The sequence below is a fragment of the Paroedura picta genome, chromosome 1 (genome assembly GCF_049243985.1).
Source record: "Paroedura picta isolate Pp20150507F chromosome 1, Ppicta_v3.0, whole genome shotgun sequence".
NCBI lineage: Eukaryota > Metazoa > Chordata > Lepidosauria > Squamata > Gekkonidae > Paroedura > Paroedura picta.
This window is the reverse complement of record NC_135369.1, coordinates 75685191-75707505: the sequence shown is the minus strand read 5'-3', so window position 1 is coordinate 75707505 and position 22315 is coordinate 75685191. Positions and strand designations below refer to the sequence as shown.

General features: G+C 41.3%; 1 protein-coding gene across 8 annotated transcripts in view; it reads left to right on the top strand.

The window, feature by feature from the left end:
* The window catches only part of CRIM1 (cysteine rich transmembrane BMP regulator 1), a 188842-nt gene extending 171110 nt beyond the window's left edge, over positions 1-17732 (top strand). For all 8 annotated transcript variants that reach the window (XM_077344009.1, XM_077343994.1, XM_077343984.1 and 5 more), the window contains 5 exons: positions 2700-2921; positions 5766-5960; positions 6482-6604; positions 11559-11746; positions 14928-17732. In XM_077344009.1, the coding sequence (XP_077200124.1) occupies positions 2700-2921; positions 5766-5960; positions 6482-6604; positions 11559-11746; positions 14928-15104 (905 nt within the window). In that variant the 3' untranslated portion in view covers positions 15105-17732. The remainder of the gene's footprint in view (positions 1-2699; positions 2922-5765; positions 5961-6481; positions 6605-11558; positions 11747-14927) is intronic.
* Positions 17733-22315: the final 4583 nt, after the last annotated feature.

Below are 22315 nucleotides of genomic sequence, written 5' to 3'. Positions count from 1 at the left end.
ACAACACCTTCTAGAAGCAACGCCCAAAAATGATGTGCTTATCATCATGGGGGATTGGAATGCTAAAGTAGGAAGCCAAAAGATAACCGGGATAACAGGCAAGTTTGGCCTTGGAGTACAAAATGAAGCAGGGCACAGGCTGGTAGAATTTTGTCAAGAGAATACAATGGTCATAGCAAACACTCTTTTCCAGCAACCCAAGAGACGACTCTACACATGGACATCACCAGACGGTCAACACAGAAATCAGATTGACTATGTGCTCTGCAGCCAAAGATGGAAAAGTTCTATCCAGTCAATAAAAACAAGACCAGGAGCTGATTGTGGTTCAGATCATGAGCTTCTTGTTGCAAAATTTAGGCTTAAATTGAAGAAAGTAGGGAAAAGCACTAGGCCACTCAGGTATGAACTAAATCATATCCCCGACGAATACACAGTGGAGGTGACAAATAGATTTAAGGAATTAGATCTGATAGACAGAGTGCCTGAAGAACTATGGACGGAGGTTCGCAACATTGTACAAGAGGTAGCAACTAAAACCATCCCAAAGAAAAAGAAATGCAAGAAATCAAAATGGCTGTCTGAGGAAGCTTTACAAATAGCTAAGGAGAGAAGGGAAGTGAAAGGCAAGGGAGAAAGAGAAAGATACACCCAACTGAATGCAGAATTCCAGAGAAAAGCTAGAAGAGATAAGAATGCCTTCTTAAATGAACAGTGCAAACAAATAGAAGAAAACAATAGAATCGGGAGGACCAGAGATCTTTTCAAGAAAATTGGAGATATGAAGAGAACGTTTCATGCAAAGATGGGTATGATAAGGGACCAAAATGGTAGGGACCTCACAGAAGCAGAAGAGATTAAACAAAGGTGGCAAAATTATACAGAAGAACTATACAAGAGCGAGCTTAACATCCCTGATGACCACAATGGGGTAGTGACTGACCTGGAGCCAGACATCCTGGAATGTGAAGTCAAATGGGCCTTAGGAAGTCTGAGTAACAATAAAGCTAGTGGCGGTGACAGCATTCCAGTTGAACTATTCAAAATCTTAAAGGACGATGCAGTAAAAGTGCTACACTCAATATGCCAGCAAATTTGGAAAACTCAACAATGGCCACAGGATTGGAAAAGGTCAGTTTACATTCCAATTCCAAAGAAGGGCAATGCCAAAGAATGTTCAAACTACCGCACCATCGCACTAATTTCTCATGCTAGCAAAGTTATGCTCAAAATCCTACAAGCTAGGCTCCAGCAATATGTGGACCGAGAACTTCCAGAAGTACAGGCAGGATTTCGAAGAGGCAGAGGAACTAGAGATCAAATTGCCAACATACGCTGGATCATGGAGAAAGCTAGGGAGTACCAGAAGAACGTCTACTTCTGCTTCATTGACTATGCTAAAGCCTTTGATTGTGTGGAACACAACAAATTGTGGCAAGTTCTTAAAGAGATGGGAATACCAGAGCATCTTATTTGTCTCTTGAGAAATTTATATGCAGGTCAAGAAGCAACAGTGAGAACTGAACATGGAATCACTGACTGGTTCAAAATTGAGAAAGGAGTTCGGCAAGGCTGTATACTGTCGCCTTGCCTATTTAACTTGTATGCAGAGCACATCATGAGAAATGCGGGATTAGAGGAGTCACAAATTGGGATCAAGATTGCAGGGAGAAATATCAACAACCTCAGATATGCAGATGATACCACTCTAATGGCAGAAAGTGAAGAGGAACTAAAGAGCCTGTTGATGCAGGTGAAGGAGGAGAGTGCAAAAGTTGGCTTGAAACTCAACATCAAGAAAACAAAGATCATGGCATCCGGCCCTCTCAATTCCTGGCAAATAGAAGGGGAAGAAATGGAGATAGTGACAGATTTTATTTTCCTGGGCTCCAAGATCACTGCAGATGGGGATTGCAGCAAAGAAATTAAAAGACGCTTGCTCCTGGGGAGGAAAGCTATGGCAAATCTAGACAGCATCCTAAAAAGCAGAGACATCACCATGCCAACAAAAGTGCGTTTAGTCAAGGCTATGGTCTTCCCAGTTGCAATGTATGGCTGCGAAAGTTGGACCATAAGGAAGGCCGAGCGTCAAAGAATTGAGGCTTTTGAACTCTGGTGCTGGAGAAGACTTGCGAGTCCCTTGGACTGCAAGGCGAACAAACCAGTCAGTCCTAGAGGAGATCAGCCCTGACTGCTCTTTAGAAGGCCAGATCCTGAAGATGAAACTCAAATATTTTGGCCACCTCATGAGAAGGAAGGACTCCCTGGAGAAGAGCCTAATGCTGGGAGAGATCGAGGGCAAAAGAAGAAGGGGACGACAGAGAATGAGGTGGATGGATGGAGTCACTGAAGCAGTAGGTGCAAACTTAAATGGACTCCGGGGAATGGTAGAGGACAGGAAGGCCTGGAGGATCATTGTCCATGGGGTCGCGATGGGTCGGACACGACTTCGCACATAACAACAACAACAAAGAATTAGGGAAACTGAGATAACTAGTTTAAAATGCTGAGGCCTAGAAAGTCCTGCTAGTGGGAGTTGTATTTTGTATTTAGAAACCTGAAGTTTCACATATCATGGATTGTTCTTGAACTTTGTAAATTTTAGTTTCATGAATTAAACCTGTAATTCCACAAAGCCATAAGGAACACTCTTTCCACTGTTACATTCTGTGATTGCTTTTCTGCTTGTTTATTTCTAGATGAGCCTGCTCAGCCTTCCTTGTCAAACAACGAGAGCATGCCCAGTTATTGCAAAAATGATGAAGGTGATATTTTCCTGACTGCTGAATCCTGGAAACCAAATGTTTGTGCTAGCTGTGTTTGCATGGATGGGGCAATTACCTGCTACTCTGAATCTTGCCCACCAGTGTCCTGTGACAGACCTGTTTTGAGGAAAGGCCAGTGTTGCCCTTACTGTATAGGTAAGTGATTGAAACAAGCCAAGGGGATATGATGGGAGAACATGGTTCAGTCTCAGAAACATTATAGCATTGCAAGTAATTCTGCTTTAGAGAGTTTATTTTCTGCCTCTCCAAAGCCTACACAAAACAGTATCACTGCATCATCTTCTCTTTTCTCACATGTAGGTAATTAGTTATGAAAAACGTATGCCATGATATTATCCCACTGCATGTTTCCCAGCTCTCCTTTACTTCATTGCTTTCCACTTTAGCAGTACTATGATGCTGTCTCTTTTTGAACAATCAGACATCACTAGTAAAGGGGAAGGACTCTTGTTTGGACTGACAGCCATGTAACAGCCATAATTCAACGGTCTTGACCTACTTAAGTGGATTGAGACTACTTTAATAGCACTTACAGTAGGGAGAGGAATGGGAAGGCGACTGTAAGCCGCTTTGAGCCTCCTTCGGGTAGGGAAAAGCGGCATATAAGAACCAACTCTTCTTCTTCTTCTTCTTTCTGTGTTACTTTTTATCTGAAGATATTTCTTGTACTTGTTTGTTTCTGCTGTTAATAGGATTAACGTCCTAAAACTAATTGTGTTTTGTTTTAAATCCTCATTCTAAATATTTATTTAGCTGCAATAGCATTGTATCTAGCTGGGATAGTCTTTAGCCTCAAACAGGTTGCTTTTTAACATTGCATTCAATATGAATACCAAAATAATTTTTAAAATAAATTTTCCAGTAGATTAACTGATGCAGCTTATGCTTTAGGTATGCAAATGACTGAAAACACAAAGTGCCCCTCATTCTTCAGCACTATCTTTTTAAAGCAGCAGATTTTGTTTCCCTTCATCATAGTATACTTTATAGTGCCACACCATTCATTTAGCTGCCCTTTCTTAGCAAATCTACATTACAGTGCAGAAGGGACATATGAGATTCATTCAATTGGTGCCTCAAATCTGCAGTGACTTGGGTAAATAGGCAACATAAAGTTGCCTTCTGTATGATAAATTAGTATTAGTACTTCAACTTCTGAGCAGATTGTTTTGTGCTTGATTAAAAGGTTAAATTCTATTTCTGCATGTACTTAAATGGGAATTTACCTCAAGTTTGTGCATTCTCTCAGCATTGGGAGTGACTCAGAAGATCCTTTGGTTATCTTTATCTCCCCTAAATTGGATACTGGAATGTTGTCCTCTAGTTTTCATGCTCAAGGTTAAGGGAATCCCAAAATAGGAAAAGCAATGCCTGTAACTTTAAGAAACAGGTGCTGTCTGCTAGGCAACACAACAGTACTGCTTGCCACCAAATCCATATTAAAATCTCTACATTGCCATGGAAGCTTGCTGGGTGACCTTGGGTCACTAAATCTCTCATTCTCTAATCTAACAGTGTTGTTGTGAGGGACCCCATTGGGGATAAAATCCAGGATATAAAACAAGCGAATAAATAATAAAAGCTGAGGACTCCGGGGGGCAGATAAAAGAAAGGTGGGCTCATGAGTAGGAAGCGAGGAAAGGCGCAGGAGGATATGAGGGCTGCCGAGAAAGAGGAAATGGTGTGAGGAAGGGGATATGACGGAAATGAAGTGCCTCTAACATATCCTTGTGGGATCCTCATAACACTGTTAGGAAGCAGATTGTTGTTGTTCCTGATTTACACATGGGAGTTAAGGTTCAGATAGAAGTCTAATTTATGAATTATTAATTAAACAAAGATTTTTCAAGTGAATGTTATTCTTTGGCTCTAGTCCATACGGAAAAGATCTGCTGTTTATTGATAATGAAAGTTAAAGGGAAAAATGGTGAAACACTATGCAGTTGGTATTATTGTTCCATTAGTCATATGCTTGGGATGTGCAGCTGGAAATACTCAATCTGAAAATATACCCAGGAAAAAATTATTGGTATTTTTTAGGTATATCTGGATCTGAATACACATCCAGAAATCTCTTTCAAAGCTGGCAAATCCAATCCCAAATATATTTGGATATATCCAGAGCCATCAATATAAACTCTATAGCTTTCTAAGGCAGTTTCCCAAGCAACAGGAGGAAGGGAGAGAGAAGGCAAATGTAACAATTAACTATGATATCACATTAGGGAGAACCAATGTTAGTGTGTGTGTGTGTCCTACAGGTCTGCCTGGCTTTCTCTTGGACTTGTGTGGATTGACATTGGTTCTGTTAGGTTTGCAAAAGTGCTTCCTCCTCCCAGCTTAAGTTTGTTCCGCTGGGATTCTCTGATTGATATTTTTTTCTGTTGGGTTTCCCACATTGATTTGTGCTGGGATTCCCATGTTCTGCATTGGTTCTTTGAGCTTATTGGTTCTGCTTTCAGACGCTTTTGGCCAATGGTTGCTTTTGATTGTTTGATTATCGCTTTCCCTGGAGAAAGCTTGGAGTTTTTTCTCCCCATAGGAAACAATGGAGAATGGCTTGGGGGCATATCATTCAAAGGCCAACCTGGAATTTGGGGATTATTTAAAGATCAGGCACCAACGACTCCATTGCCGTTTAGATGCCATTAAAACAAACAGCCCCTCCAGTCATCCAGAAAGATTCCTTATAGGGAATATGAAGCTGAATACTATTGAAAACCAGGGAGGAGGGGACAGGGATCCAGTTTACCAAACCTATATTAAGAACCTATAATACTGATATTTTGGGGCTCCCTGATTTTTTTAATGCACATCCCTACCATATACAGTTACTTCCAACCAAATTTTATCCCAGCCAAGTACAAAGAGCATATGACAGCTTGGAGGGTTTATGTGTATTTGGAGATTTTGTTTTGTTTTGTTTACAAATTGCTTTGAAATGGCTTTCTAAATTTGGTCATGGCATTACTTCACCAGAAGACACAACGTCAAAGAAGGCGGTTTGTCACTTTAATGGAAAAACATATGCAGATGAAGAACGATGGGACATTGACAGCTGCACACACTGCTACTGCCTGCAGGGTCAGACCCTTTGTTCCACAGTCAGCTGCCCTCCTCTTCCTTGTGTGGAACCCATCAATGTTGAAGGAAGTTGCTGCCCCATGTGCCTAGGTGAGGTCTTGTGCTCAGTAATATGTTCCAGATTTATCAGGATCTCTCTGTATCCCACCAAACCTTGACAATCCATCTCAGTACTGTAAAAATGCAGGGCTGTCAAATCTTTTTGGTCATCAGATAGTCAACTGTTTATTGTATTCATATTGATGACCCAGGGAACTGCTTCCGTGGAAAATGTTGAAATGGAAATCTGGGAATTTTTGTACATATAACCCCATTCAAAACCTTTAGGATTTTCTTTTGCGGGGGGGGGGGGTTAAAAGTGGCTTTTCCAGCTCATAATCATTTCATGTCAGAGAACAAATGAGTAAGAATATGAATCAGTACACTACAAAGTATCAAAAGAATATTTAGTTCTACAATGTCTTGTGATGAACCAGTATATAACCAGTATAAAATAATAACTACCAGGAAATCCAAAGGACTTTTTATGCGGGAGAGTTTAATGGTTTTTTAATAGATAGCAGCAGACTTTTTCAATGGATTTCTGTGACAAATATTTATAATTTATTTAGAGATGTATGTACCCGAACCTACCAACATTCCAATTGAGAAGACCAACCATCGAGAATATAATGAACTGGAAGCACCTGTTTGGCCTACACTCAGTGAAAATGACATTGTTCATATCCACAGAGGTAAGCTATATCTCATCCAAACACTGCCATCAGTCATCGTGAGACAAAGGCTATGTGCATTGGACCCCCAATGCCACCAAAACACTCTTCACTCCTAAAAGCGCTCATAAGGAAACTATTAACACTTTCAGATAGGCCTGAAGGAATTATATTTCACTTGGGAATTTAACTTCAATATCTACCACTAGCCCACTCCTCTCTTTACACCCAAATGTTTAATGGCCTCTGCTTGTGCAGTTAGAAAGATAATAAACTATTATTAATCTGTGCAGCTACTGCCCAGCCAGCTACTGCCTGGTCTCGCATCTTGTGTTTCTGGGTAAGGAAGTTGAAAAGGCTGCCATGGACCATCTCCTAGCATTCTTGGAAGAAACTTCAGCTCTTAATCCATACCAGTTTGGTTTCCATCCTCGCCATGGAGTTGAGAGGACACTGGTCACCCTGATGGATGATCTCCAGCACCACTTGGATCGGGGTGGGTTGGCCACACTTGTTATGTTAGATCTGTTGGCCGCCTTTGATGTGGTCAACCACGAGTTATTGGTTCACTGCCTCTCTTGGACAGGGATACAGGGCACATCCCTTGATTGCCAATGCTCTTTTCTCCAGAACCAGACCCAGAGAGTGGCTGTGGGGAATGACTTGTCATGCTCCTGTAGCCTCCCTTGTGGATTGCCTTGGAGTGGTGCTCTCCCCTACTCTTTTAAACATCTTTATTCGCCTTCTGGCCCAGCTGGCCCAGAGCTTTAGGCTGGGCTGTCATCAGTATGCCGATGCCACCCAGCTCTATCTCCTCATGGACGGCCACCCAGACTCCCCCCCCCCCCGAAACCATTTGCCAGATATTTGGAAGCTGTGGCTAGATGGCCTGAGCAGAATAGCCTGAAACTCAACCCCTACAAAATGGAGGTCCTATGGCTAGGTAGGAGGGGGGCAGAACAGGAAGCGCGTTTGCCCATTCTGGCCGGGGTGCAATTGATCACTATGTCCCAAGCCAGGAACTTGAGTGTGACCTTGGGTGTGACCTTGGATGCCTCCCTTACCATGGAGGCACATGTCAAGAAAGTAGTTCGCCAGGCATTTTTCCATCTCTGTCAGGCGAGGCTACAAGCATCCTATCTGTCCTCTGAGCACCTGGATATGGTGATCCATGCAACGGTCACCTCCAGAATAGACTTTTGTAACTCACTATACGTGGGCCTGCCCTTTTCCCTGAGCTGGAAATTTCAACTGGTACAGAATGCGGCTGCTACGGTCCTCACAGGAACACCTTGGAGGGCTCATATCCAGCCTGTGCTGAGGCCGCTGCCTTGGTGCCAGTTGTGGCCTGGGTCCGGTTCAAGGTTTTGGTTTTAACCTTTAAGGCCCTTTGTATCTGAGAGACTGTTTGTCACCCTATGCCCCCTGCAAGGTTCTGTACCCTGTGGGTACCAATCTGCTGGTCATTCCCACCCCTATAGAAGTTTTCTTGGCCTCAACCAGGGCCAGGGCCTTTTCGGTCCTGGCCCCTACCTGGTGTAATGAGCTCCTGGGAGAGCTATGGGCCCTGCAGGATTTGTCAGCTTTTGACAGTGCCTGTAAGACAGAGCTGTTCTGCCAGGTTTACAATTGATGCCAGTGTAGGAGTAAGATCTGGTTGCCCCCCCCCCCAATCAGGATGTATGCAACCCTTGACCATCCAGGTGATGATTTTTGACATAGCCCTGAGTGGCAGGCATTCCGTTATGGGAGTAGGATTATTTTCCCACCATGTTTGGGTTTTTTTGTATTTGTGTGTGTGTGGTTTTAATAGGTTTTTTAATGGGGTTATTGTTGTGGGACTTTTATATTGTAACCTGCCATGAGCCGGTATGCCAAGAGTGGTCGGTAAGAAATATAATAAACTAATAAGAAAGCCCGTTGCAACTAGGAATGCAATGGGCACTAGGACCCAGGGGACACCAGCAGGTGCAGATCTCTCTCTCTCTCTCTCTCTCTCTCTCTCTCTCTCTCTCTCTCTCTCTCTCTCTCTCCTCGTTGCAGCAGGAGCCATAGGGGGTAATCAGGGCTGTTTGTAGCAGGGAATGAGGGCTCGTTTGGGCGGCTCTATCTGTCTCTCTGTGTCCCTCACAGCAGAAGCCATAGCAGGTAATCAGGGCTGGTTTGCGGTTTGGCAGGGCTCTCTGTGCCTCTCTCACGTGCCGGCTCCTACAGAGTCTGAGAGCAAAGTGGCTAGCATCCAAGGAGGGAGGACGGGAGATGTAGGTGCAGCTGGTCGCACCCTGATTGGCCCTATTCCAACTCGGACACCCCGGACCGTTCCAACCCCCAAGCTGTTTCACAAATATTAAGAGGAGGAACAATGGATAAGGATCATAATTATAATTTGTCTCGCCAGTATATGTGACTTTCCAACTCATTGTCATTCTCTCCTCTGTCAAATGCCAAATGTTAATGTGTTTGAACATCTCAATAAGGCTTTGTGGTTTGGCAGGAATTAAACTACCTAAGCCAATATAAATAATGATTAAATAAAATATATGTATAGGGAAAAAACATCTGGTATAATATTACATAATTTCATATAACTTTTTAATTATTGAAATTCTGACCAACTGCAATGGTAATTCCTTATAGTAAAACAGCAGATATTCAGAAAAAAGAAAAATGGTTACTGTCTATCTCCCTCTTTGTTTAGAATATATCTGTCCAACTACTCCAAGAAATATTGACCAAGTAAAAAAAATAATTTGAATGGTTTAAAAGAACAAAAATCACAGCAATAAAAATCACAGCAATAAAGCACCATTGCTAAAATCAGCAGTATAAAATTTATAAACGCTGGGTAGATGATAGTTGGTACAAAATGCAGTTGCTAGGGACCTCACGAGATCATTTTGGAGGGCCCATATCCAGCCTGTGCTGAGGCAGCTGCATTGGCTGCCATTTCTGTACCGGATCTGGTACATACCTTCAAGACCGCTTGCAGCCTGGACCCTGCATACCTGAGGGACCCCTTGTCTCCTTATGTTCTTTGTGATGTTGTGCTCTACAGGCTTGAATCTGCTGATGGTTCCTCAACTAGGGCCAGACATTTGGTTGAGGCCAGGCTAAGGAGGATCTGGGTCCCTCCTTTAGAGGTCCTGGATGCCTCTAGGCTGGTAGCTTCTCCTGAGGCCAGCGGGTACTGGGTCTGGATTGGTGGGTTGGGAGGGAATTGATGGGATTATGCTGCCAATAGTGTAAATTGTTTTATTCTTTTTTATGGGTTTTATGGTAAACCACTTCGAGCCAGCAAGTCCGGGAACGGTGGTTAATACATTTAAATAATAAATAAAATAAAATAATAAAGGGAGCTAAATACAAAAAAACCCTAAAATTATGAAAAGACTGGATGACAATAAATGTTTTCATCTGTTACAAGGTGAACTTTAAGAAAGTGAACATTGACAGCTGGGAAGCCACCACTGAGAAAGCTCCATCCCTAGTCATCACTTGCCTCATTTCTGCAGGGCAGGACACTAGCATGTCATAATAAGGGAGTGCATATTGTGGTTACACTGACAAATACATCTAATAAAATAACTTGAGCTATTTGATAGTATATGAAATTAAAGATTGTGGGGTAAGATGTCTCACGTGAATCTAAGTTCCAAACTAGGCAAGGTGCACAATAAAATCTATTTTTTGTTTTAAAAGAGGTCATGTGAAGAGTAGGGGCTAGAAGAAGTTAATTGTATCAGAATCTCAGCTCTGAGAAGGGGATTTTTAATTTTCCTTCCTTCCTTCCTTCCTTCCTTCCTTCCTTCCTTCCTTCCTTCCTTCCTTCCTTCCTTCCTTCCTTCCTTCCTTCCCAGCATTTTAGGGTGCTTTTTTTCCCTGAAGGACCCAAAGCAGCTTACAAAAAAATAGGTTCTCAGTACGGACAAAGGAATCAAACAGGGATGGTTGAGGTCTCACAAGCAATGTCATAGAATCATAGAATCATAGAGTTGGAAGGGGCCATACAGGCCATCTAGTCCAACCCCCTGCTCAACGCAGGATTAGCCCTAAGCATCCTAAAGCATCCAAGAAAAGTGTGTATCCAACCTTTGCTTGAAGATGTCACAAACCCAGGTTAAGGACCAAGAACCCTTTGGCCCTATTAGTTTTAATACATGCGGAAAGAGGAGAAGAGAAGTCAGCCTGAATGGTTCTCAGCTACAGTGAGACATCAGGATCCTCCTGGGTTCCTTCCTCTGGCCACTCCCATTTTAAATACCTGCAGAGAGAATTGAATTTTTTCTCCCACAGATGATACTTGCCCCAACAGAGAGAATGTAGAAACATAGAGCTGGAAGGTATACCAAGGGTCATCTAGTCTACCTACCTTAACTTGGAGTGTGAAAAAAAAAAGGTATTTTTCAGTTAAGGTCTATTAGACCCCCCCAAAATATCCGTATTTCTGAAAAATCCAAGATCCAGATACTGTTATGTCAGATCTTGGATTTTTTTTTTAAATCTCATTTTCCCCTACCCCCAGGAAGAAAAGTAGATCCAAAAAGAAAAATACCAGTTTTTAGGAAGGCAGCCCAACAGTGGGGTTGTCCTGGCTTCTCCTGCAGTATGGAGAAGCTGGCCCCAGTATCTGTCTGTGGCAGGGAGGTCTGTCTTGCCCACCTACAGATTTGGCTGGGAGCTCTGAACCTTGGCTGGCTCCTCTTACAGGATGGTTTAAATCGAGCTTGAAGCCAGCCAAAGTGGCATGGAGTTCTCAGCTCCCACTATTCCACCTGATCCTCTCTTGGAGCTCAGTTTAAATTTGGTCAAATCTTGAGTATTTACACAATGCTACCTGCAATTTGAGGAAATGTTTGTTGCTGTTTGGAGACTGAGTAAAAACCCCAAAAGGACTGTTGAAGGTATTCTGTTTTATATGGGAGAAATAAGCCATATCTAGTGGTTTGGCTACTAACATACTTTTGTACTTTTTCAGATATGGGTCACCTTCAGGGAGATTTTAGAGAAAACAGAGGATCAGATTCAAGCACAGAGGAATCTCTTAGCTCTCTTGCTTGGGTGACAGTGCCCATCATGACAGCTCTAGTTCTTATCATAGCACTTCTACTTGTCAATCAGAAGAAACAGTGGATACCAGTATCCTGCTACAGAGCCCCATCAAAGGTAACGCTGATTTGATATATTAACATATTAGACTACATTTCATAAATGTATGTATGCAACTGCATTGGTATAAGTATGTACCATGATTTCATGAATGTAGTTCAACTTTATCCAGTGGGGATGATTCAGGCCCATAATCATAATGAAGTCCTTGCTTCTGCCTTCAGAGAATGGAACTCTGCCCTCTCCTTTCATTTGTTTATCAAAGGCGGTAGGAAGCCTCTATTCAATACTTGGAGGCTGTACAAGGACTCACCTTCACAAGAGGCAGTGCTCACAACAATTGCACCTTCACTAATGCACTAGTTGCTTGTTCATGAAAAAATATTCACCATCTGGAGAGCAGTGATCTATTTATCACTTGCATAGTAGTTGACTTTATTTAATTGCCTATGCTGTTTTCCTAGTCCCTGTAGCATCTGAGAACTGAAGTGGTAAACTAACATTGTTTCATAACAAATTAGGTATAAATGCATGCCCGTCTTGTTCCCCACATAGGTGGTGAGTTGTGTTAGCTAGAAAACAAACTGGATAAAAAAACCAAAATTATTTTCTGGAAAGGATTACCCCAGACAAATTAGACATCTCTAGCAATTGCACAGCACTTGCACACCAAATTGAAGAACAAAAGAGCAAAGATAGATTGTTCCCATAGAGTTTATTAGGGGTGGGCATGAACCTGAAAAATGGAAGTTTGTGGGGTCACAGGTCATGGGCCTCACAAATCTCAAACCCTGAACTCTCACAATGCCCTCATGCTTGCAAACTTTTCCAGTGCGTTGGGCTCTAGGCTGTCTCCTGGGGTGAGATGTGAAATTTACTGCTGAGCCCCCTGAATGCATCACCTAATCATGGGCATGGTTTCTGAGTGTGAGTCACCCCTCTCCCCTTTTACCACTGGGAGGTGGTCACACATAACACCTCTCAAGATCCATTTTTTGATCCCCTATTTCTCTTCCATGTGCAGACAGCTGGATTGCCAGCCCCCAGATAGGGGCCTGGAGAACTTCATGAATAACAGTTGATCTCCAGGCACCAGCTCCTCTTGTGAAAACAAATGGAAGGCTTCATAGAGAGCCATCTTGGAGTAGTAATAGAGCAGGGACCTCACCTCTAATCTGGAGAACCAGGCTTGATTCCCCAGCCCTCTAAATGCAGCCAGATGGGTGACCTTGTCAGTCACAGGTCTCTGAGAGCTCTCTCAGCCTACATACCTCACAGAGTGTCTGCTGTGAGGAGAGAAAGAGAAGGCCATTATAAGCTGCTTTGAGATTCTAAGTATTAAAAAACAGGATACAAAAAAAGCACTCTTCTTACTGCTGGCTTCATGGAGAGCCAACTTGGTGTAGTAGTTAAGTGCAGAGGCCTCTAATCTGGAAAACTGGGTTTGATTCCTTGCACCTTCACATGCAGCCAGCTGGATGACCTTGGATCAGTCAGAATTCTCTCAGAGCTCTCAGCCTCACCTCACAGGGGGAGGAAGGGAAGGTGATTGAGCTTAGGGTCATAAGTAGTGTACAAAAAAGCAGCTCTTCCTCATAGAGGGGTCCTCAGTGTGTGTAAACCAGGGCAGACAGATGACAGGGGAAGCTGAAAAGGCACAGTCTAGTGCAGGGTCTATTACATATATGCCAGTGATCATGAATGTACTTCAGATGAAGAGAACGAAAAGGACCACACATTCTTACAGGCAGTGTATAACAATTTGCAAGAGGTTTTGGAGGAGGAGAATCATCATTCTGAGAGAAACCTGAGCATTATATCCCTTGCTGTTCAGCAAACTCTTCATGTCCATCTGTGGGACTTTAATCTGGCATCAGGGGCCATAATCTGGCATCAGAAATGCTCAGATTCAAGCCCAGGCATCTGCAGTTAAAAGATCCCACCTCAGATCCTGGAAAGTTGCTGCCAGTCAAAGTAAAACGCTGTTCCACACCTTAAAACCCTGCTCCCCACCGCTGCCTGACTCAAGCAGTCCTTAAGCAGTCATTTAAAAAATGCTTTTAATAAATTCATCAATTAATATGTAACTTATTATGAGTGTACTATGAATTATGTGAGTCCAGTGATACCTTTAAGACCACCAATGTTTAATTCTGGGTAAAAGGTATACTGATATACTGAAACAAGACTTCCTCAACCAAGAAATCTCCCCACACTATTTTTGTAGCCACAATTATAATCCTGTCATTTGCTATCCCAAAAACCATACAAAGTTTTAAGTAACTGCTCTTTTAATTTACAGAACAGTAGCACAGTCACTGTTGCTAAAACAAAGAGTGGCATACTAATAGGCGTTTCAATGTAAGCTTTTGTAGGCAAGCATCTGAAGAAATTGTTGAATCATGCACAGAAAATTGGAATAAAAATATGTTTGCCTGTAAAGTAACACCCTAGTCCTGTTTTGTTTTCACAAGCATTAAAGTCCATCTTTGCTGAACTACATTTCCCATAAGGCTTATCTACATGCCTGCCCTTTGGATTTTAATCAAGAAGCTCAAATTGCAAAAAAACCAAAAACAAATCGCTACTGAGTTTCAAAAAGATGTTGCTGGAGCAGCATTTTTAAGGCCCACCCCACTCGCTTCCCTGCTGCCTCTCAAGTAGGGAGACACCTGCCCCACTTGCTTCCTCACCACCCCTTGAGTCAGGACGTGGCAGGGAAACAGGGTTTTAAGGCTGTGCTAGCCCTGCTTACTTCCCCACCACTTCTCAAATTGAGAGACAGCAAGGAAGCAGCATTTTAAGGCTGCGCCAGCCCCGATTATTGCCCAGCTGCCTCTCCAGTCAGGAGGCAGTGAGGAGTAGCATTTTAAGGCTGTGCCAGCCCCATAGGAGCCAGTGGGTGACCTTTGCTCATTCTTGTGCACACCACAGGAAGGTGCACAGGAAAGGCCCCACTCCCAACCCCCCACAGACCACTGAGCCCCTTGGGCCTAAAGACCCATATGAGCTCATGCGGTTGTAGGGAACATGGCTTCACGAGCGCCGGTTTGCAAGTTACAAACCTTTAACATTTGTGCTTTTTAAAATTTCATTGTTTGTGTCATGCCCATGCCTATTGTTTATGCATCATAATGTGCATCTCTCTCCATTTCTCTGATAGAAATGACAATTTTATGTATAAAATAAAATGTATATACAAGCTGTGTTACTGTGTTATCCCTCTCTTCTCAAACAGCCTTCCTGCCTAAACAATCAACTGGTATATGTGGACTGCAAGAAAGGAACTATGGTTCAGGTGGACAGTTCTCAGAGGATGCTAAGAATTGCTGACCCAGATTCAAGATACAGTGGATTCTACAGCATGCAAAAACAGAACAACTTACAGGCAGATAATTTCTATCAAACAGTGTGAGAAGTTGCATCCTTACCAAGAAGTTAAGAAGAAATAAAGACTGAGTCTGCTATTAAAATTAGAATTGTGCACTTGCTTAGTGGATTGTATTGGATTTGTGACTTCATGTACAGCTCTAAGACCTTATTGGGATGGGCTCTGACTCCAGCAATGTGCCAGAACAAGCATTCCCACTTCTTGCGATAACTGACCAAGTGTTTTCTTAGAACCAAAGTTTTAAACATTAAGATGTTTTTGCTTGCAACATAGTATTAGAGACTGTTTGGAAAGAAGACATTGAAATTGTGCTTGAGTGGTTATAACAGGAAGCTTCAATGAAGAGAAGATGGTCAGCTTAGCTTGGAGTCAAAGCAAATAAGAATATAGCTTTTTCCTGTCACTCCAAAATTGCATTTATTGCAGTGAAGTTATAACCGTAACCCTACCTGAACTTAAATAACAAAGTATAGGGTTTTTTAGGCTGTGCTACAAAAATATACTTCTAGGAGAGTACCTGTCGTGTCACAGGAGTGGTGTAGCTGCAACTATGTTTTTTTACCTGATCATAAGCTGCAGTAGCTAATGACATAGTGAGGAAAACATCATAGCAGAAATACAAAGGGTGAGTTTGTTGAATATGAGTACAAATTATAACTTGTGCTGCTTTTCGTTTTTCCATGCAATGCTGATTGTCCAGATTTTGGCAGTTAGCAAATGGCTTAAGGCCTGTAGAATTCCTGATACTGGATCTTTCAACAACAGTAGTGAAGAGGGAAAGAAAGGAAGAAAAAGTTTTAAACGCCATCTGATTCCCAAACTTGTGATGTGTGCGTGTTTTCTTTTTTTTTTTATCATTTTGTATCAATTTCAGGTGGTCCAAATATTTTCATTTGAGGAAAAGGAAAAAGATGATGTTGGATGAAGATCTTGCTCAGTTAAGTTTTTTTTTTAATCGTTGTTTCTTTTTGTTATTTACTGATTATGCAGACTAGAAACAACTTCCATGCTAGGAAGCTGCTTAATTTTAATTGTATATTACTCAAGCACCTTTTTGGAAGCTCAGAAAGAAAGGAGATCATGCTTCTTTAAAACTTCAGCTTTATAGAAATATTTATGTAAATATAGTTAAGCTAGAACATAGCATTTGTATGTCTGTGTGTGTATATATGTGTATATATATGTACATATGTATGTGTATATGTATATATACGTGTGTGTGTGTATATACATATGCATATATATACACACTATATGTATATATATGTATATATACAGTATATATATGGTATTTATATATACAGTATATATCAGTATAATTTTGTATTTTTTCCCTGTTGAATGTATTTTTACCTGAGATTTTACCCAGAGCAGAAATGAACAGGCATTCCATATTAATGCTTAATCATTTGTGAAATTAGGAAAGCCGAGAGCATCTCATTCTACCTACAGTTTTAAATGATTTGAAAGTGTGAATATGTGTGTGTGCGTGCACTCATGCCCTTGTGTTTGCATATATGTGTACAGTATGTGCACAGTTTTAGCAGTAAGCATTTCTCTTGCTACTTGCTACATTTCAGGGTGTGTTTGTTGTTTTGTTTTGTTTTCTTTTTCTGCATGGCCTTAAAAAGGTCATAATTCAATGCATTCGCTAGATACACCGATAACATACAGGCAGCACTAATCAGTTCTACAGAATAGCAGCATTCAGACTTTGTTATATTTGAACATAGCTGTTTCAAACAACTACTGGAATATAGTCCACAACTAGCTGGAAGTTTGTTGCCGTTTGATTCATAACTTAATAATTTGTATCATACAACATTTCACTTCTCAAACTAGGTCTTGGCACTTTTATACTAACTGCCCACTTGTGCGTTGCCTCTTCCTTTTACAATTGCTTGTCCTAAGACACAGATACCCAGTATGCTTAATGTGAAAAGAAAATGTATTTTTTGTAAAGGAACTCTCAAGTATTGTTGTAAATACTTGGTCAGAGGTTACTGAACTTTAAAACTGAAAAACCTAATTTATTATATGACCTAATTTATTAATCAGAAGATTAACAAATGTTTTGTTTTAGAATATCAAAAAGTGTTCTAGCTGTTTGCATCAAAGAGAAAAATAGATGTATCATAAAGGCTCAACATTTTTCTGTAATGAATTCAGTCTCCAAAAAATAAAATATAGTCCCCCAAGCATTTTGTACTCAGTATGTCAATACTGAAATAAATGCTACTGTCCAGATTCTGTCAAGACAAATCATCCATTCCTTTCATAAGAATATGCAGTCTTTCTCCAGAAACTGTAAATGCTTGTTTTTGTTTTACAATCAAGGCCCTATTCTGAAAAATATTAGCAAGACATGGTGTAAAATGTTTTTATTATTATTATTTTATTATTATTATTATTTTGAAGATATTATTTATCCTATGTGCTGTATCCATTACACTCTTTTACTTTGGTTCCTGTTGTGCTCTTGTAAGAGAAATGCAGATATAATTTTCTGAAAAATAAAATACATGCATATGTGGCACTTGGAGTGCACTGCAATTTGGCAGATTGCTTGTTTACTTTTCAAAATGTAAGATGGTTTCTTGTAATTTGGCTCTTGGCAGCACAATAAAAATGACCATGATGAACTTTCTATAAGCTTCAATTAGATTTCTTTCTGTAAAACATTGAGATGTTTATTGCTTTATGAAGTTGAGGAGAAGTAAGATATATATTACTTCATTCCCATCTTTAATTGCTAACACAACTATGAATATGACTTTGGTATGGCAATACAGCACAGTAACATTATTTTCAGATATTCTGGTTTATTAAGGGCATTCATTATTGTTAAATGTTCTGGCTGAGTACATGTCACATGACCTTATTCAAAGACTTTTGTAGCATATTGGGGAACTGAACCACTAAAACTCCCATCAATTATTTCAGTGTTCATATCCTTAAAATAATCCTAAGGGTTCATAGATGTAACTGTTTTTAACAGTACTTGTAACATCATTGGTATGCAACTAACATTAACACATATCACGAATATTTATGGGCAACTACCATAGCAGTTCTTATGAGATGTTAAGAGCTTTTTTGAGACAAAGAAGCATTCTGAAAATACTAATAATAAGAAGATAATTGCACTGGATAAAAGAAAATACTTTTATGTCATTAACAGGGCTTGATAGCCACTGTTGTCACTGTAGACATGTCAGCTCTTGATCATAATTATTGCAACATTTGGAAGCAAAGGCAATAATTGCTTCAAATGACAGCCAGTGCCTAGTTATAATTAATGCTTACATTTTTTAGCAGAAATACTGACAAGGTGTTATGTCCAAACACCCCAGCTATTCACTTGGAATTAGGATGAACATAAGAGTTACAGAAAACAACAGATTCATTTTCTGGAGTACTCCTTATAAGTACTCCTTATTGGGGAAATTATTCTCCTCTCCTTTTTATCCATGCAAGAGGTAGGTTAGGCTGAAAATATATGACTGGTTCAAAATCACGCACTGAGCTTCCACAGCAAAGTGGGATCTGAACCTGAATCTCTCAGATCTCACTCTGAAGATCTAATTGTTTAGATCTGGCTTTCATAGGGTGTCTGCTGTTGACTAGTAGCAAGCAGCCAGAGATCTTCTGGAATTACAGCTGAACTCCAGAGATATGTCCTTCTGGAGAAAGTGGCTGTTTTGGAGAATGGACTCCATAGCATAATATCTGGCTGAGGACTTTCCCTTCCCCCAGCCCTGCTGTCCTCAGATTTTACCACAAAATCAGGAATTACCAGGAATTTTCCAACCAAGAGCTGTAAAACCAAGCTAGGCCTGACCCCAAAGAATCCTCAAAGGCCTAAAGAGGCCTGAAAAGGACCCTACAACCTCTCCTTGCCTTTTACTCACAGAGACCCAGCTTGGAATACTGTGGTTGCCTAGCAATAGCCACTGAAGAAATATCTTGCTTAAAGCCACAGGTGCTCTTTTATCATTTCTTGCATTGTTAAACTCCTCTATATATTTTGTTTTAGATTTTACATTTTTCTGCAAACTTGGGGACCATCTGTCTTGATGGTTCACAGCTACAGTCACCGGATTTAAATATCCAAAGATATCACGCCATTATTAGACTATAAGATGTGTTGCTTTGAAACAGACAAATCAACTCATCATGTATCCATAGTATTTGAAAAGGAAGTAGGGAGGGGCAGGAGTTCACAAGAGTTAGACTATGATATTTGATCTTCCAGGATATTCCATTTCCAACCTAAGAATGGCAAATACTAGAGAAGTTTCAATGGCAGGTTATAAAATAAGATGGCTGAATCTGAGGTTATTTACAAATTCAAAACAGTGGACACCCCTCCCGCCCTCTGCTGAATAGGGACACAGGATTCTTATGTCACTACACATGCTTTTTACTCTAAGCATTACTTCCTTGCTCTAATTACATTTTGCATTGTACATTGCATTACAATGCATTGCATTGTATCAGTGGCCCATTCTGCCAAGAACCTAGTTGTTATTCTTGATGCCTCCCTCTTAATGGAGGCTCAGATTGCAATGGTATTTTACCACCTTCACCAAACCAAACTACTAGCACCCTATTTGGCCCCGGAACACCTAGCCACAGTGATCCACGTGATGGTCACCTCTAGGCTGGACTTCTGCAATTTGCTCTGCGCAGGCCTGCCCTTGACTTTGATTCAGAAACTGCAACTAGTCCAGAACACACCTGCCAGGGTCCTCACAGCAACACCTCGGAGGTCCCACATTCAGCCCATTTTCCAGCAGCTGTGCTGGCTTCCAGTTGAATTCCAGATCAGATTTAAGGTTCTGGTTATTATCTTTAAGGTCATACACAGCCTGGGCCGTGAGGGATCGCCTCTCTGCCTACACCCCCAAAGAACCTTACGCTCCAGCACTTCCAATTTTCTGGTGATCACTGGCCCCACGGAGGCTCCCCTGACTGCAACCAGGGCCAGAGTTTTCTCCGTCCTGGCCCCCACCTGGTGGAATGAGCTCCCAGCGGAGATCAGGGCCCTAACGGAACTAGAACAATTCTGCAGAGTCTGCAAAAGGGAGCTCCTCCATCAGGCATTTGGTTGAGGTCGACCTGAACTGCCACTTTGCAAGGGCCCTCCCCCTGCACCTCCTTCCTATGGTACCCACTACAATTCCACCCATCCCACTGGGCTATCAGTATGAGTTAATATAATGTTTTACATATTTTTCTACTATTCTGTGTTGCTTGTTGTTATTACTTAGTTATTGTTAATCAAAGTTATCTGTATTGTTTCTGTTTTATGTGAACCGCCCTGAGCCTTCAGGGAGGGCAGTATATAAATATAATAACTAAATAATAAATAAATACCCTTGTATCTTGGCTCCTTTATAAATAAATGCATTTGTTACTCCTCCCACCTTCTAACTGGGAGATAATGGCTCTGGGATCCACATTCCTATGTGTCTCTGATGAAGGGAGCTTTGACTCTTGGAAGCTTATACTCTGAAAATCTTGCTAGTTTCTAGGATGTTACTGACCCCAAACCTAACTCTTCTACTATAGACCAACAGGGCTACCTCCCTGAAACTACATCCTATAAATGTCCCTGGAAATTTAAGGTAATACTCACAAATATGATCGACATATTTACACAACTGGTTAGTGCAAGGAACGTGTGAAGAACTGAAATGTACTTGGGCATGCTCCAAGGAGTTTTGTTGTTAATGTAATGTAATGTTTTGTTGCTGCAGGGAACCAAAGCTTACAGCTTATGCCATTCTGCTCCTTTATGAGTCTCAGGGAAAATGAAATGAAACACTGAGAGCAGTAATAACAAAGGAAAAGGGTGACTTCTGTTCACAACCATATCTTCCTCATATTGAACAAATGAAAGTATAGAGGAGAAAGATAGGATTCCCCAACCAACCAGAATTACACTCACTTAGGTTGTTGCTAGGTTGGCCTCCCATCACAAACATGGGGAAGGACATGACTCCTTTAAAAAGATGATTCTTTCTACCTGTGGCACAACAGTCTTGCTCTGACCTGCCCTCCAAAGTTTTCCCATATCATGAAGGGTCCCCCCCCTCTGTTACTAGTCTTCAAGCCCACTGCAGGTTAGAATGCAGCGGGCACTAACACCAGAAAGTAGAGAGGGGAACCAGGGGCTATGCTATTTTAGACGATTCTCATCAATAGGGAATAACTGGCACAGGAGGTGGAAGTAGTGGGCACACTTGGTAGCAGTGACCATGTGCTTTTAGAATTTTCAACTGTGGGAAAGAGAAAACCTTTACGTAGTCATATGTATAGACTGGACTTCAGGAAAGCTGATTTCCCAAACTTAAAGGTATGTTGCGTAGACTCCCGTGGTCAGAAAGACTTAAAGAGATGGGAGTCCAAGAGGGCTGGGAGTTTTTTAAAAGTGAAATACTGAAGGCTCAATCACAAACAATTCCCTTGAGAAGAAAAGATGGAAGGAGCCTAAGGAAGCCAAGTTGGCTCCATAAGCAGTTGTCAAATGATTTGAGGAATAAAAAAGAGTCATTTAGGAAATGGAAGGAGTATAAACAAATAACCAATAATTGTAGGGGAAGTGTTAGAAAAGCTCAATATGAGCTTAGGCTAGCAAGAAATGCTAAACATAACAAAAAAGGCTTCTTTAGTTATATTTCAAGCAAGAAAAAGAATAGGGACACCATAGGACCACTGTGAGGACAAGAAAGTGAAATTATAATAGATGATGAAGAGAGAACTGCTTAACTCTTCTCTTGTGAGGAAAATAGTGGTCATTGTGGCAAAAATGTAACACAACATGGGGGATGGGAATGGTGGCCTAGGATCACTGTTGGAGCAGTCCACAAACATCTAGTTTCTTTAAATGAAACAAAGTCTCCTGGGCCAGATGAACTGCATCCAAGGGTACTAAAAGAACTTGCAGATGTCATCTCTGAACCTCTGTTCATTATTTTTGACACTTCTTGGATACCAGGTGAGGTGCCGGATGATTGGAGGCGGGCAAATGTCCCCATCTTCAAGAAAGGGAAAAAGGAGGATCTGAGTAATTATCGACCCGTCAGCTTGACATCTGTAGCTGGCAGAATTTTGGAACAAATAATCAAACAGTCAGTCCTTGAGCTGCTGGAACTGAGGGCTGTGATTTCTAAGACTCAGCACGGGTTTCGCAAGAATAAGTCACATCAGACCAACCTAATCTCTTTTTT